The sequence below is a fragment of the Phocoena sinus genome, chromosome 3 (assembly GCF_008692025.1).
Source record: "Phocoena sinus isolate mPhoSin1 chromosome 3, mPhoSin1.pri, whole genome shotgun sequence".
In the NCBI taxonomy this organism is placed as follows: domain Eukaryota; kingdom Metazoa; phylum Chordata; class Mammalia; order Artiodactyla; family Phocoenidae; genus Phocoena; species Phocoena sinus.
Genome location: NC_045765.1, coordinates 108,515,055 through 108,533,249, shown reverse-complemented (window position 1 = coordinate 108,533,249; position 18,195 = coordinate 108,515,055). Strand labels below are relative to the sequence as shown.

Here is an 18,195-nt window from a genome sequence, read left to right as displayed (position 1 = left end):
TTCTGTTTGCTAGTATTTTGTTTAGGATTTTTGCATCTATGTTCATCAGTGATATTGGCCTGTAGTTTTCTTTCTTTGTGACCTCTTTGGTTTTGGTATCCGGGTGATGGTGGCCTCGTAGAATGAGTTTGGGAGTGTTCCTCCCTCTGCTATATTTTGGAAGTGTTTGAGAAGGATAGGTGTTAGCTCTTTTCTAAATGTTTGATAAAATTCACTTGTGAAGCCATCTGGTCCTGGGCTTTTGTTTGTTGGAAGATTTTTAATCACAGTTTCAATTTCAGTGCTTGGGATTGGTCTGTTCATATTTTCTATTTCTTCCTGGTTCAGTCTCGGAAGGTTGTGCATTTCTAAGAATTTGTCCATTTCTTCCAGGTAGTCCATTTTATTGACATATAGTTGCTTGTAGTAATCTCTCATGATCCTTTGTATTTCTTCAGTGTCAGTTGTTACTTCTCCTTTTTCATTTCTAATTCTATTGATTTGAGTCTTCTCCCTTTTTTTCTTGATGAGTCTGGCTAATGGTTTATCAATTTTGTTTATCTTCTCAAAGAAACCTCTTTTAGTTTTATTGATCTTTGCTATCGTTTCCTTCATTTCTTTTTCATTTATTTCTGATCTCATCTTTATGATTTCTTTCCTTCTGCTAACTTTGGGGTTTTTTGTTCTTTCTCTGCTTGCTTTAGGTGCAAGGTTAGGTTGTTTATTTGAGATGTTTCTTGTTTCTTAAGGTAGGGTTGTAGTGCTATAAACTTCCCTCTTAGAACTGCTTTTGCTGCATCCCATAGGTTTTGGGTCATCATGTTTTCATTGTCATTTTTTTCTAGGTAATTTTTGATTTCCTCTTTGAATTCTTCAGTGATCTCTTGGTTATTAAGTAGTGTATTGTTTAGTCTCCATGTGTTTGTATTTTTTACAGATTTGATATCTAGTCTCATAGCATTGTGGTCAGAAAAGATACTTGATACGATTTCAATTTTCTTAAATTTACCAAGGCTTGATTTGTGACCCAAGATATGGTCTATCCTGGAGAATGTTCCAGGAACACTTGAGAACAATGTGTATTCTGTTGTTTTTGGATGGAATGTAATATAAATATCAATTAAGTCCATCTTGTTTAATGTATCATTTAAAGCTTGTGTTTCCTTATTTATTTTCATTTTGGATGATCTGTCCATTGGTGAAAGTGGGGTGTTAAAGTCCCCTACTATGAATGTGTTATTGTTGATTTCCCCTTTTATGGCTGTTAACATTTGCCTTATGTATTGATGTGCTCCTATGTTGGGTGCATAAATATTTACAATTGTTATATCTTCTTCTTGGATTGATTCCTTGATCATTATGTAGTCTCCTTCTTTGTCTCTTGTAATATTCTTTGTTTTAAAGTGTATTTTGTCTGATATGAGAATTGCTACTCCAGCTTTCTTTTGATTTCCATTTGCATGGAATATCTTTTTCCATCCCCTCACTTTCAGTCTGTATGTGTCCCTAGGTCTGAAGTGGGTCTTTTGTAGACAGCATATATACGGGTCTTGTTTTTGTTTCCGTTGAGCCAGTCTATGTCTTTTGATTGGAGCATTTAATTCATTTATATTTAAGGCACTTATAGATATGTATGTTCCTATTACCGTTTTCTTTATTGTTTTGGTTTGTAAGTCTTTTCCTTCTCTTGTGTTTCCTGTCTAGAGAAGTTCCTTTAGAATTTGTTGTAAAGTGGGTTTGGTGGTGCTGTAATCTCTTAGCTTTTGCTTGTCTGTAAAGGTTTTAATTTATCCATCAAATCTGAATGAGATCCTTGCTGGGTAGGGTAATCTTGGTTGTAGGTTTTTGCCTTTCATCACTTTAAATATGTCCTGCCACTGCTTCTGGCTTGCAAAGTTTCTGCTGAAAGATCAGCTGTTAACCTTATGGGGATTCCCTTGTGTGTTATTTTTCCCTTGCTGCTTTTAATATTTTTTGTTTGTATTTAATTTTTGATAGTTTGATTAATATGTGTCTTGGCGTGTTTCTCCTTGGATTTATCCTGTGTGGGACTCTCTGTGCTTCCTGGACTTGATTAACTATTCCTTACCCATATTAGGGAAGTTTTCAACTATAATCTCTTCAAATATTTTCTCAGTCCCTTTCTTTTTCTCTTCTTCTTCTAGGACCTGTATAATTCGAATGTTGGTGCTAGATTCTTATACCTCACTTGTATAGAACTTATATATGATCATGGCTTGTTTTCTTCTCTGTATCCCCAACAGACTGTAAGTTCAGAGAGTGAAACCTATCTGTGCCTTTTTGGCTCAGAGTAAGAAATATTTATTGAAGGAATAAAACAAAGAGTTTTCATTGGACAATTTTAGGAATCATCAGTGGTAAAGTCTTAAGAATGGACTAGATTTCAAGAAGTGAGATGAAAAAAGATCAAAGAATCAAAGATACAATTTTCTTAAAATACCAAAAAGAGGTAGGAAAGGAAACAAACTGAATAGGTATGAAATTAGCCAGGGGACCAGGACCAACAGTTCAGAATGCATGAGGGGGAGTTTCCAGAAGAAGGAAATGGTCAACAGTGTCTAAAGTTATAAAGAAGTGAATTAGAGGGAGGAGTGAAAATGTATGACTAAACATTATCTTCAATTGTGAGTTTGAAGTTCTTCCTTTTTTTTAAAATTCTCTAAGTGGTTCAAGTTTTATACTCTGATTGTGAATTTCTAAATCTCATTGGTGACACCATGTTTTATCACTGGAAACCATTTTTTTCAACATTTTACTTTTTCCTGTTTATCTTGGAACATCAGAACAATTGACAAGTCTTTCTGCTATTATCACTTAAAAATATAGCATAATCCTATAGAAATGTTGATCAATGTCAAGTTGTCTTTCAAAATGAGTGTCTTTACCCAAATTTAACTCTTTAGTCGCCAGTGTTTTTCTTTTGGTAAGTCAGATCTCTAACTTTTAAAACATTTTCATCAGTCCTGGGATGACCAGATGATGGTTTTGTGCATCAAAAGAGCACGATCACTAGATTCTTTAAACCTTTAATATGTATCAGGAAAAATAAACAGATTTATACATCTTGTGGGTCAATATATATTCTCATATTTGTCAACATGTTAAATGTATTCCATTGAGACTTGTTTAACTAGTCACAAATTTTGGCACACATTTTTTGTTCTATAAAAGATCTTCATTCTGATAGATATTTTTATATATCTTCTGATATTTTTCTTCATTCTGATTCTGACACTAATGATGAGAATACTTAATAATAACAAACATAATATCAAGAAAAATATATACTTGTGAGCCAGTACATTTGTGCCAGGAATTGTGCTAAGCATTTTATATTTATTTCCCTCAATGCTTACAACAATCCCACCAGGTTGTTATTATAAATTCTTTTTGATGATGAGAAACTGAGTTTTAATACAGAAGTTAAGTTTGTTAATTTGTCCATGGTTATACTATCAGTAAGTAGTAGAGCCAGGACTTCAAATCAGATCAACATATTCCAAAAGTTCTAAAAGATAAGCCTTAAATCCTAGGATTTAAAATAAATGAAATAACATAAAATGTTATTAAGTATTTTAAATTAATAATTCAATGAAGGAATTTCTTGCTGCACAAAAAATCATTTAGTTTACAGAAGATTCATCATATGATTCCAATGGTGAGCCCCTCTAGGATCTTAAGATTCTGGTATATGTTTCCTTGAATACCATTATATGTATATAATCTACTCACAGAGACTAAACACTCAATGATGATTAAAAAATAGTGAATTTATCTATGCCTTTATGATATAATTCAGTTAACAATTTTGACCTACCAAAATTTTTCAATGGGCCCCCTCAATTACATGAAATGAAGTAGAATCAAATAATTAAGAAATTTTGGAACTGGAAGGGATTTTAGAAATACAGGAGTCTACTCTCATTTTACCTGTAAGAAAAGCAAGTCCCAGAAAGGTTAAGTGACTTGCTCAAAGTCATACATTGCTGGGCTTTGCTGGCATTTGGATCTAAGATGCTTGACACATTGAGGTCCTGCCAGCAATAGCACTGTTTTTTTTTTTTCCTGTAAAAAGGCAGTATCAGTAGAAAAGATATTAAAATTCAGAAATGTGACATTCAGGTTGGAAAGATATTTGTCTCCAAATTACAATTCACCATTTGACATACATATTTACTTATTTATTTTTCTTTTTTCTGTATCTATCTCAACCACTGTAACTGCACTGTCCAATATAGTAGCCCTTTGCCACATTTGGTTATTTAAATTAAAATTAATAAAGTTAAAAATTCGATTCCTCAGTCACACTAGCCACATTTCAAGTGCTCAAAGGTCCTCAAAGTACTAGAGCTACTGCATATGACAGTGCAGATATGGAACATTTCTCTCTTCCCAGAAAGTTGTTGGGCACTGCTGCTTTAGAACGCCAGTTCCATGAGAGAGGGATTCTCATTAGTTTGTTTTCTGATGTATCCCCCATGGAGAATGGTGCCTCGCAAATAGTAAACCTCAACAAATTTTTGTTGAATGACTATTTCTGAGAGTGATTTTTGTACAGCCCTATGAAGTTTCCAATCATATATATGGCAACGCATTTTTTTGGTATTGGCTTATGTCCAAAAAGGGAATATCTGTGACAAAATGCCTGTAAAATAATGAGATGCAGTTTGGCAAAAGAAGTAAACATTGTACCAAAAAGCCCGATATACTGCTAACTTAAAGTGAGTAAGACAGCACAGTGTTCACTGTGTAAATTTTTCTTGATTTGGGAAGGAGAATGAATTTCTTCTTTGCCAGAGATTTTGAATTTGTTAATTTCCTTTGTCCTACAAAGGTAGAAAATAATTGGAAAAGACATATATCCCAGGACATGGTCATAATTCAAAGTCAAAAGAAAATAATATATTTTTCATTGTGTTTCACTGGATTTCAAATAATAATTTAAATACTTTAACAGCGTAATTAACACAATAGAGATTTACTACAGTCTTCTTCTTTACGATTTCAGCTATAAGACTCCTATCATTTACTCAATGTAGAACTTAATTCTCTTTATGCAGCTGAAGTCCTTCTCATGTTTTCATATTGATATCATTAAATAAAAGTCAAATTCTACATATGAAATATTTTACAAAGACAAAATTACTGGGAAAGGACATGCTAAACAGCATTTATTCTGAAAAACAGAACATGTAAGGAAGAGTAAGTGCAGTATGTTTAAAATATAGGTACCTTGGTTATATGGGGGGGATACAGTACATTTATTTTCAGTATATGAGTAAATGTCCCAACAACATGTTTTTTGTTTTTCTGCTCAAATGCTTGCTGACTTTTCCCTATCTGAAAAGTGAAGAATAGTCTTCTCAAGATTTGCCTATCCTTAACATCCACTGTTTTTCATTTTATCATGTATAGTAAGAACTATACATTCAGTATTAACAAAGAATAATCTCATATACTGAATAACCAGAAGAATAAAATATCTGTACTTTCATTTACATATATAATTAACTAATAATGTCTTTATCCAGTCACAAATAAAATTCCTGTTCTATGCAAACTTTAAAAATACAGAAATAAAAAAAGAAATCACTCATAATCCTATCAGCCAGAAATAAAGGATAAGTCCCTTACAGTCTTTTTGGTGTGTGTGTGTGTGTGTGTGTGTGTGTGTGTGTGTGTGTGTGTGTTGGGGGGGTGTGGAGTGGAGGAACTGAGTTTGTACAGTGATATATGGTAAAGGTGACATACCACACAGGTTTGTGCCTTTTTTACATTTGGTAATAGATCATAAACATTCTGTCATATCAATAAATTTAATCCTATAACATACCTTTTAATAGCTGCATACTATTTTACCATTTGGATATACTATAATTTATTTAACCACTCATTCATCTATTATTGGACAAATAACTTCGAGACTTTCAGTAGAATGGTCAGATGCAGTGTGCTTTTAGAATGTCAAAATCAGCTTTAGAATATAAAATGGTCAACAGCATTCACTATGTTACCTCAGTTCACACACCTGTTCATAGAGTTTCAGGAGTGGTGAGAAATTCCAGTTCTATAGGGTCAATAAATCAATAGTTTATTCTTGGTGTCACTCATTAACAGTCTATATTTCTGGCTGTCTTGGTTTTCTTAGCATAGCGTTATAGGAACACTGTGAATTTTTCAGATTAAACATTTTATCTATGAGAAGGATAAAGACCTCCAGTTTATGGATACTTCAACACCACCAACCTATTCTGACAGTTGAACCAATTCCGGTGTAATTTCTATGTTTCATGTGTTCTCTCATAGATATTTATTCTTTGTAACATTGCAGATTTTTGTAATTTTACTTTGCTTTCATAATTTTAGATACTATTACCCTTTCTTGCATTTTTTGGGCATAGTGATTTGATACCATGTCCCAAATACCCAGTCCATAAATATATAAACAGTGTAAGTAAGCCACTGTGGATTTAGTTCAGACCCATGAAAACCAAATCAGAAGTACTTAAAAATTATAGTCTAATCATTAGTAATTATAAATTCTGGAGAAGCTGTTTATTAAAGGATTGTCTTTTACATATTCAAAATGACTAGTCAACACCACTGAAGAAGTTAATAGCATACTTTTTATTTTCTTAGATACAATATACCAATAAAAGAAAATTTTATTAGTTTATGATCATTTAAAATAGACTAAATAAAAACTTTAACATTTGTTTTTATATACATCATTCCAATTAATCACAAAAATAGCTTTTCCAATTCTACTTTAATGACTACATAATGAAATTGAAGAAATGTTTTGTTGTTTGAAAAGGTCATGCTACTAAATAGTTAATAGTGTAAACATTGTTTTAGGAAATGTTTAACAGTTTGCTCAAAATTCTTTAAAAAATAGTATAAATGTAAATTATTATAAATTTGAAAGACAGATGTTTGGATTAATGAAGCTTAACTATATATGGGGGGGCAAAAAAGGGCCACTCATAGAAGAGTACAATTGTTTTAAAATATACTTAGGTAAAGACTGTTTAAAAGTCTTGAGGAAAAAGAATCTGTATCATAACTCTTTATTACCTTTAACTTTTTAATTGCCTCTTTTAAAAATCCAAAGGTTGTTGTTCTTAAAAAAATTTTCAAACAACCTAGATTTACAATTCCACATTTCTACCACTAACCCATTCTTCCTAAAAGTGTCTTTCATTTTGTCAATTTCTTTAGGTGTGGAACTTAGTATCTTATACATAGCAGGCATTTCAACACTGTCAAATGGATGCAATTACAATAACTCTATGAGATTTTCATTATTCATATGCAATAAATGGAATCAGAAAAATTCTCACATGCTTGTACAAGAAATTCACATTTCCCTAATGGAGATTTTCACAAACCTCTTACATCTACGAAATACATAAAGCTATGAATGGAATGTCTGAAACACCATGAAGACTGCAATGAAAGATACAACTTTCTGTCCTTAGAAAAGGAAATTTAAAAGACTCAGGCACCTATAAGTAGATCTGACTGTCAATACATATAGGTTCACCCGCAGAGAAAATAAAACTCCCATATGTTGAAACCCTTGGCATCCGTGCACTTCTTTTTCCTATTTCATGCCATGTTTCCCTGGCCCTATGTACCGAATGCATTTTCAGTCTGAAGGAGAAAACTCCTCCAGCTGCTAATGTGAGGACTTCTAGCCCTGTAACCATGAGATGACCCAGAACTGCTGCCTGCTTAGAGTTCTCCCCTGGGGGTGGATGTGGGTGCTGGCCCTCTTTGCTGTGCATTAGAAGCGGAGAACACCAGCAATTGGGACACTTCAAGGACACTGCATAATTTCAGTAAGAGTTAGGAGAGGAGAAGGAAAACTCCATTTCTATCAAATGTGCTATCAAAGTAAGCACAGCTTTCTTGTTCCATTTTTTGGTCAGGAAGGAAGTGGAAGTTTTTAAAAAATGAAAACGGTTTTATTGTGATAAAAATAATAAACCAGGGTTTACTTTAAATCTGGGAAAATGATGTATACAAAAACAAAGAAAGTGACAAAACAATCATCTTGACATTAATATTCCATATGGTTAAGCATTTAATTTCTTCTTGTGTTACTTATATATGTATATATATACACACACACATGCACGTTGTCTCTATTCTAAACCTAAACTATAAGCTACCTGCAAGTAAAAATTGTGCTTTATTCTCTTTAGCAAATAAATATTTATGTTATTGATAAACCATCTGAGGACGAAAGTCTGTGAAATCGCAGAGCTCTTGTAGATAAAGATAGTTGGATGATCTATTGTTAATTATTAATAGATCTAACCCTTCTAGAAGCAGCTAATTATATGCTTGATATGCCACTATAATTGGGCAAAATTGGTATGTTACAGCCATGTTATTGTAACTATATAATATAAAAATAAGCTTAAGTATGTTCATAGAAAATTTTATTGCCATCCTTCACAGTATAATCTGCATTTACCAAAATTATATATATTTTGAAAGGTAGCTTCAAAGTATATGGTAGACTCCAAGGGTCAGCAAACTTTTTTCTGTTAAGATCTAGACAGTAAATATTTCAGGGTTGCAGGCCACCTATGGTCTCCATCATGTTATTGCAGTGTAAAAGAAGCCATAGACAATACATAAATGAATGAATGTGGCAGCGTTCCAATAAAATTTTATTTACAAAAAGTCAGCCAAACTATGGGCTATAGTTTGCCAACCCTTAATGTAGGTTATACATCACTAGAAGTAGCATAAAATGGGATGAAGAATAATTTAATATTTTTATAGGAGAGAAATATATGTGACATTTTCAAGATCTTTATTGACTCTTAAAAAAAAACAACAACAAAAAACCACCAAACTTAAATAGCACACACAAATCTTACCTGGTTAGGTATCCTCAGTGGGGGCCTTGGACCTCCAGGGTACCGAGGTGACATAAAAGGCTATTGAAGTAAAACAAACAAATAAACAAAACAAAAAAAACAATGTAAAATACAGATCTGAAAATAAACTGCTTTTAAGAATTTTTGAATTATACAAAACATAAATCAAATTTACTTATGTGGCTGATTTCAGTAGAATAAAAGCTTTTAAGAAAAATTACCATCCTATTTTTTATTTTGTAGAATATCTGGAAAAATTCCAAAGAAATCATTAAAAAATCGAAGATGACTAAAGTAACTAGCAAAAAAAAATTTTAATGCTATCTAATTGGCAAAAAGTAAGACTAAGAAATTTAGGCAATTGAATCTTAGTAAAGACTTCAGGAAGAGGATCACTGGCTAATTATTATACAAACTGGATTCTGAATTACCCAATTCAGTTATCACTTTCCTCTAATAATTTTGACTGAATTACCCAATTCGGTTATAATTTTCCTCTAATAATTTTAAAGTTGCCGAATTTCTTCATCTTTTCTTTTGTAGTTCCGTTTAAAATGGTAAAGAAATTTCTTTTCCAAGGGACATTTGTGGTTAGGAGAGCTTTGGCTTTCTTTCATTAAGGGTTTGTTATAATTCAAAATTGATTATAAATTTTAAAATTGAAATTTCTTTGCATATTTTGAGCCTAGCAGACTATGAGGTGTGTACTTTTTTAAATAACCATTTTTTATTGAAGTATAGTTAATTAACAATGTTGCATTAGTTTCAGGTGTACAGCAAAGTGATTCCATTATATATATACATATACACACACAGACATATATATATATACATATAGACACATATATATATATTCTTTTTTTAAAAATTTTTATTGGAGTATAGTTGATTTACAATGTTGTGTTAGTTTCAGGTGCACAGCAAAGTGAATCTGTTATACATATACATATATCCACCCTTTTTTAAGATTCTTTTCCTATATAGCCCGTTACAGCGTATTTAGTAGAGTCCTTGTGCTATACATTAAGTCCGTATTAGTTATCTATTTTTTTTTTACATCTTTATTGGAGTATAATTGCTTTACAATGGTGTGTTAGTTTCTGCTTTATAACAAAGTGAATCAGTTATATATATACATATGTTCTCATATCTCTTCCCTCTTGCATCTCCCTCCCTCCCACTATTCTTTTTCATATTATTTTCCATTATAGGTTATTACAAAATATTGAATATAGTTCCCTGTGCTATACAGCAAGTCCTGGTTGTTTATGTATTTTATATATAGTAGTGTGTATATGTTATATTTTAAATTTATTTCCTCTTGTATGCCTTCCTCCAGAAGTCCAGAGGAAAAAAAATGGCCTTATATTAAAACTCAAGTCAATTTATCTTGTTAGATGAATCAGAGGCTGCTAAGATGTGCTGATTCTGTCAGTCCTGAAACTGTCTGAAAAATATGCTAAAAGTATCATTTTAGTGATTGTCCAATGATGAGTGGAAGGAGAATATTTTTGGTCACTCAGATTTGGGCACAATTTTTATTTTTAAGTTTATTCCTAAAATTATTCAAAATTCCATTTTTATAGAAAAATATAATTTTGTTTAATTATAATACATAATTACATGTAATATAAGCAAATTATCAACTCTAAAGGGTTGAATATTAAGTAAAGTATTAAGAATGAATTAATATAAATTAAGAATCAGTTTACCAAAGGCTTGGGCAAGCCAAATCTATAGTACTTTACATAATTAAATTCCACATTTATAATGAATTTTCTAAAAATATTTTTAGAAATTAGGCCTGCAGTTCTAGGGCTATTTTAAAAGAAGCAGCTGAAAAATAAAATTCTAGCAAATTTATGTGCTATAGACTTTTCTATAATATCTTTTGGAGGGTCTGACAAACCAACAAGAAGAACTTTAGAATTAAACAATTTGAGTTTTTACTTGCTGTGTTCTTATATGTTAACATATTCCTAGGAGATCATTTTAAATGGACAGAAACAGTAGATTATTCAGGTAATAGTGTCACCTTCAGCTGATAAAACTTAAGTGGATTTTCCAGTTTAAACATTTAAAAAATGTTTAGTTTTCACACATTTGATTAAAGTTGACTCTTATCATTTCTGAAGCTCTACTCTAAATTGGATTAATTAGTTAACTATACTGTCAACTGGGAAGCTCATCCCAAAACTCACACTCCCTCTGCTACTTTTCTAATTTCGTTTATGAAACTGTCTTATAAATTCTGGACTCACTTAAAAAATTTAATAATTAAATATCGTGTCATTGATTTTGGAATGGTTGCCTTTCTTTCACAAAGTGATGTTTTACGACATAGTCACTAAGCCCAAGTACAATATCAATTTAGTGTTTGAGACATGGAGACATAAAAATAGGTTACTAATAATTCCTGGCTATAATAAAATCACTTCAAAATGGAATACAAGGTAGAAAGTGTTAAAACACTACTAAATACTGATAACCTTGAAATGTACCTTATTTGAAACAGGGCATTTAAGATTTGTATGTTCCTCTGAATGTAAAATAACGTAATAGTGTTAATATAAATGGACTATTTGAAAAGAGAAAATTTTTCTCTAATCAACGGCATTGTGAATAAATGTATTTTAACGGGACTGTTGTATTCTCCTATCTGACCATGAGGCCCCATCAAGGGACTACTAAGAGGGAGAGGCAGTGCATGTGGTAGTTGCGAACCTGTAGTCCCCTATGGAGTAAGATTGCGAGAGAGAGTCTCTTTTTAATTTATTTCCTCTTGTATGCCCTCCTCCCGAAGTTCAAAATTTTTTTTTAGCCAAAAAAAAAGAAAGAAAACCACTTCTGTTTATCAATCTATAGCTATATAATTAAAGCAAAAAATAACAAAAATCTAGTTAGTTTAGATAAAAAACCACTACTTTTCCCTAAAATATTTTAATTTTAATATCAAATTAGTGCTGTTATAAGCTCTTAATATTCAGATTGATTCTTAAGATATCTTCTTAACCACCTAGGTCCTCAGCTGCCTACTTGTTGAGGTACAGACACAGCAACAGAACCCAAAAGAGTTTTCATGTTAGCAAATGAGAATATTCTACTAATATTCTATATTTCACTATTCAGAAGTCAATTTGCTTTCAAATATAATTTAAGGTATTACAACAAGTTTAAATTCTTTTATGGTAAAATGCTAATCTAAGAGATTACATACTGATATTATAAAGTATACTTACTGATATTATAAAGTACATCTATCGACAGACCTTCAGTACTCTCTGCGTTGATAACCTGGGAAGAACAGGCTCCTCAAAAGAGCCCTTAGCGGGCTTCCCTGGTGGCGCAGTGGTTGAGAGTCCGCCTGCCGATGCAGGGGACACGGGTTCGTGCCCCGGTCTGGGAGGATCCCACATGCCGCGGAGCGGCTGGGCCCGTGAGCCATGGCCGCTGAGCCTGCGCGTCCGGAGCCTGTCCTCCGCAACGGGAGAGGCCACAACAGTGAGAGGCCCGCGTAACGCATTAAAAAAAAAAAAAAAAAAAAAAAAAAAAAAAGAGCCCTTAGCTATGAAGTACGCTTACTCTTAATATTTGGGGAAAATTTTTTTAATAGTTTGGGCATCAAAATATGTGCTTGAGGGTGTCAGAATGATGAATCAATATTTTAAATGGAAAAAGCCTTCCCCTTGAAAAATGGGCTAAAAAGTTATTTATAATCTGTGTGGACAAAACATTTGACTGGGAGTCAAAGGCCTGGATTCTAGTTTTTGCACCACCACTAATTAGCAGCGGGACCCTAAATTAAAAACCTTTCAGGGCTTTCGTTTTCCCAACCTTAAAATGAGAGAGTTGGACAAGATGATCTCAGCAGTCTCTTGGGAAATAATAATTTAAAACCCCCATGATACTGAATGTCAATATTATGACATGATATGAATGTGTTTCGTGTTTGGTAATTGCAATCATTGTTGGTTTTGTTGTGGTCATCCATTTACAATGCTTGGTGTCAGTTTATTTATCTCTTGTAAAAATAAAATACAGTATGTGTGTGAAAAAAATAAAAAATAAAAAAACAAAACCAAAAAAATATTAATGCTAGTAGAATAGGTAGTTTAACTCTACAATTTCCAGTTACTTGGAATATTTTTACTTCTTTTTAATATTTCATAAAAGGCCATTTAAAATATAGTTTATACTAATTTGTATTATTTCCTAATTTTGAATCTGCATCCACATAGTGGTCAATTGGTATAATAAAGAATAATACTTGATTCTTTAAAAAAAAAACCAACCATGATTCCATGTTAATTATTTCCAGCATTACCCTTAAGTATAAAGATTAGCATACTGTAAATAGCTATAAATATTTGAAGTGTGTGTGGGTGATATCAGTCTATGTTCCTAAGGCACAAGCTATCTTTATCAAGGAGCTAGAGAAGCTTATTCCCATGCTTTCCAGAGAAAAAGAAAAACTTAGGTAAAGGAAAAAAATACTCCAACAAACAATGATGCCCGTTGTTCAGATCAAAGGCCAATAGAATAAAAAAGCTGCACTTACTGATTAAAAGGCATGCTAGAGATTTGTTCATTCAACAAATATTTATTAAGCACCCACAAAGGCACTGTTCTAGATGGTGGGACATATCGGTGAACAAAGCAGATGAAGATCACTGCCCTCTGCTTAGGATTTTTCAAGGTTCACAGTCTTGTAATTAATAGGAGAAACAATGTTCTGGAAAAACTATTTTCTACAGTCCACTAATCTGGAAGAAATAAAACATTCTCTTCACCAAATGGCAAATATCAATGAAAACCCAAAGAAAATAATATTTCAATCTGGTGCCTTCCCTCAGAAGTCATATTACATCATCCCTACTTGACAGAACATGTAGTGCTATGAATGACTAAAAATCAAGGCTAGGCTTTTAAAAAAGTTTTCCAAATTAGGCAAAACTCATGGACAAAGGTTCTTTATAATACACAAGATAAACTGAGTAGCACAGTTAGTACCCTGACATATGGAAATACATTTATAGGTATAAATTCTCATTTCTACATGTTTCAGTTATCTACTTAGAATGAATGGGATAAACCAAAGTGCAAGCAATAAAAACGTATACAAAGCCAGAAAATCAATAAATATTTGATGACTAAATGAAAGGAAAAAAACTCTAATAGAAATATAAACTAAATGTCCAGCCCATTTCCTCCAAGTAGTCTTTTAGAGAAAAAAATCACACTCATTTAGAATCATAATTTATTTCAGAATGAACATCATTCAGTCTTAAAGGATTATTTTGTTCCATTATATCAAGAATTATTCATGAAATATTAAACTTCTGCTTTCCTAAAAGAGAGATTTTCCTTTATTCTTTGCCATTTCTGCTAGTGGAAAGTAGTAGTCTCCCTCTTCTTATTTCATCTTCATAAACTGTTAGTGCTTTATCTCAATTCTCTAAGATTTAGAAGGAAGACGTTCTTTCTCATCTTTCCTTCTCTGAAGATCCCAGACCCCACCAATGGAATTATTTTATAAATAATTTACCCATTCTGAAATTACAGGTGATAAGAACCATTTAAAGCCCTAACTTCTTTTCACGTATATGTATGATCAAACTGTACATCTTAAATGACACATTGCTCAAATGTCAACTTTACTAATATTTTCTAACATTTTAATAGTTTCCAGAAAGCATAAATATGATTTATCAATACCACAATTTTTCTTGAGATAACTCAGTATTCTCCTTTCTATGCCAAGTAAACGTCTACTAATCCTCCAGGGGCCGGAATGTCACTTCCTCTTTAAGGAGTCTCTATAGGCTCCTTTCCCTCCATTTCCTGAGCACTTTGTCACACTATTCTCATAGAGGATTCAGCACACTGCAGTGTAATGTGTGCCTTGATATGAAGGGAACCCACTTCAGAGGAAAGGACATGAAACCAGATCAGAACAAGTACCTTAATGTCATGGTAATCAATCCATAAAATAAAACTGATATTTCTAAGAATCCTTAAAATTGATGGCAGCAGTGTATAAAGCACCCTATATCTTATTTTAAAGATTTCAACATGGCTTTAGAAACTCTTTAAATCTTGGTCTTTAAGAGCAGGTTGATGATAAAGAAAATTTAAAATCACTAAAACGTAAAATATTCTTTAAAATGCCAATTTTATACTTAAGCATTTTCTATATACATTTTATTTTATGAGCACAATTTAGAACAAATCAATGATGAAAAGAATAATACTAAGTTCTTTAGAATGAACAAATGTAACAATTAGGACAGTTTACAATTCTGAAAATTTAGAAGTCTGAGATATGTTCTACAATTTAAAGTAACTGAACTTTTTCGAGTACAAAACTATTCTTGTGAAATTTGCTTCTATTTTTGAAAAAAATAGTAGTTTTTAAATGACATAGAAATACACAATTACCAAGTCTGAGAAAACATGAACTTACAAAACAGTCTAAAAAATAAATACACACTTAAAAAAATGACTTCACAAAACTACTCAAGTGAAGTTTTTACAAGTTCTGTATTGTACAATTATAATAAAATCTGACTTATAGAATTTTATTCCAATATACCTTTTTGACACATTTTACAGCAAAAAGTTTGTAGAGTTAACTAGGTCAACCTCCTTATTTTATGTAAAAGAAAACCAAAGACCAAATTCCTTAACTGCCACTTTAGTTTTCTTAGAGCTATATAACATCCGACTATAGTAATACCTTTATAGAATAAAGGCAGGTACACATACTTCATTCTTATGACTAACTGACCATAAATAAATTGCCTGACTTGGCATTTCCTCCTAGGCACCCCCAGCAACCTTGCAACCATTCACTTAATATAGAATTCTTTACCTTTGTTACCACACAACCATGAAAAGCTGAAAAGACAGTGGTATTTCAGGTAATCAAGTTAATTTGCACATAAAACACTAATTAGCATGTGCTCTTGATTCACCAGATGAAAAAAATTCAACAACTGAAATATAAAATAAATTTAGTAAGCTCTATCTCTCTCTTCTTGAATATTTTTGGTAGAGTTTTGATAATATATGTTGTCTTTAGTTCATTTATTTTTGTTTTTAAGTCAAATACCGGAAGGGAATAGAAGATGGGTTAGGAATGGTGGTACATGGATGTGGTATTATTAGAAGAGTATTATCATTGTAATCAAGCTGTTCATTATAATGTGACAACTTGTAATGAGGTTCTGGAGGAAGGGAAGGAAGCAGTTAGCACATTCTGAGAGAGAATGTACAGAGTCGCATTCAATAAATACTTGGCTGTTTCCATAGCTGGGTCATTGATTGAGTGAGTGAACAACATTGATGGAAGACTCTATAAACCAGCAAAAGGTGTAACAAAGTTTGGTTCTCTTGTATAAAATCTCACCTGGCCAATTTATGTGTCTTGTTAAAAATAGGTAGCATCTATTGATACTGCAAAGGGTAAGGCACAGTTCTGGCATAGTGTATCTGGTTGTCTAATGAGAAAATGCTTATATGTATAGAGGGGAAAATTCAGCTTGCTTATATAGGATAAATTATGTCTTCTAGAGCAGCAGTCTCCAACCTTTTTGGCAGCAGGGACCAGTTTCGTGGAAGACAATTTTTCCAAGGACCAGGGGGTGGGGGGAGTTGGGGGGGTAGAAGGATGGTTTCTGGGTGATTCAAGGGCATTACATTTACTGTGCACTTTATTTCTATTATTATTACACTGTAATATATAATGAAGTAATTATACAACTCACCATAATGCAGAATCAGTGGGAGCCCTGAGCTTGTTTTCACTTGCCACTCACTGATGAGGTTTTGATATGAGTCTGCAAGCAACTGATTTATTATGGTCTCTGTGCAGTCAAACCTCTCTGCTAATGATAATCTGTATTTGCAGCCACTCCCCAGTGCCAGCATCACTGCCTCAGCTCCACCTCAGATCATCAGGCATTAGATTCTCACAAGGAGCATGCAACCTAGATCCCTCGCATGCACAGTTCACAGTAGGGTTCACACTCCTATGAGAATCTAATGCCACTGCTGACCTGACAGGGGGCGGAGCTCAGGCGGTAATGAGAGAGATGGGGAGTGGCTGTAAATACAGATGAAGCTTCGTTTGCTCACCCGTGGCTCACCTCCTGCTGTGTGGCCCGGTTCCCTGGGGGCTGGTGACCCCTGTTCTAGAGGACCTAATAAAAGTAGGTAAAGAACAAAGTGTTGGAGATCCCAAGATGATACTGAGTTATAATTACAATATCTACATCAACAACATATGAGAGAATTTACGATTTAGATGACTAAGAAGGTCTTGTACTCTCTCCTACTACTTTCAGGTTTCTCTATTTCTGGGGCGTCAGGGTTGAAAATAGTGATTCTTAGGCAGTTTTACAAAGTAACAGTATTTAATAACCACTTTTTGGTATAGAAGGATGTCAGGTTAATTTATGTATGATTTGGAGAAAAAAAAAGTATGATAACTTCCCAATTTTTTTCTAAAGCAGAGGCCAGCCATGAGAACTGTCAGTAATTCAATATAGCAGGGCATTTCAACTGTTTGTCTAATATAGTGCCAGGTGTACACATGAGACCCTGGTCGTCTTAGATTTAAATACATTCAAAGAGCCATAATCCTCAGGTCTCAGAAACATGTTTTAGCTTACATATTTTCTTTCCATTAAGAGGCTCAGCATTTGAGTAACATCATATTGTCTTTACCACATAACCATCTTTAGTCTAAAAATCTGTAAGAAAAAATGGTTATTTGCTAAAAAGTAATTTGCTTCCATCAACATTTAGGCAAAAACACAAGATACAAAGTGATACATAGCTAGGAAAAATATCGGTTATCTTCAGTAATTATATTAGTTACATAAAGATCAAATATCTACCTTTCTTGATCCTGTGCAGATATGACTTTAGACAGATATAATCTTTCTTCTGATATTTTTCACATACTGTTTTAGGCAGACACAGGGAATAATACACAATTCTGTGTCATAAAAATTATGACAGAATCTTTCAAGGGAAAAACTTCTCTTGAACATAATTTTTTTAAATGATAAATATGGAAGATTATAATTATTTATAGTCTTGTAAAGATAATAAAAATATGTTCACTATGAGATTTTACCCCAAGCATAAACATTCTCTTAAAAATTAAACATTACTTTTTATTCATTCTGGGTCCAGTTTTTTAGTTAGTCCAGTTCTCTTTACATGATTCTCCTACATAGATTTCTATTCTCTATTTTGCTATTCAAAATCTCACTTAGAAGTAAATCTTTTT

General features: G+C 32.7%; 1 protein-coding gene across 5 annotated transcripts in view; it reads right to left on the bottom strand.

Moving 5' to 3' along the window:
* SSBP2 (single stranded DNA binding protein 2) overlaps window positions 1–18,195 on the bottom strand; it is a 301,417-nt gene that overhangs the window by 60,071 nt on the left and 223,151 nt on the right. For all 5 annotated transcript variants that reach the window (XR_004349289.1, XM_032627488.1, XM_032627486.1 and 2 more), the window contains one exon: window positions 8,898–8,957. Coding sequence is in view for 4 of the 5 variants with exons in the window: in XM_032627488.1 (XP_032483379.1) it covers window positions 8,898–8,957 (60 nt within the window). In the remaining variant the exon portion in view is untranslated. The remainder of the gene's footprint in view (window positions 1–8,897; window positions 8,958–18,195) is intronic.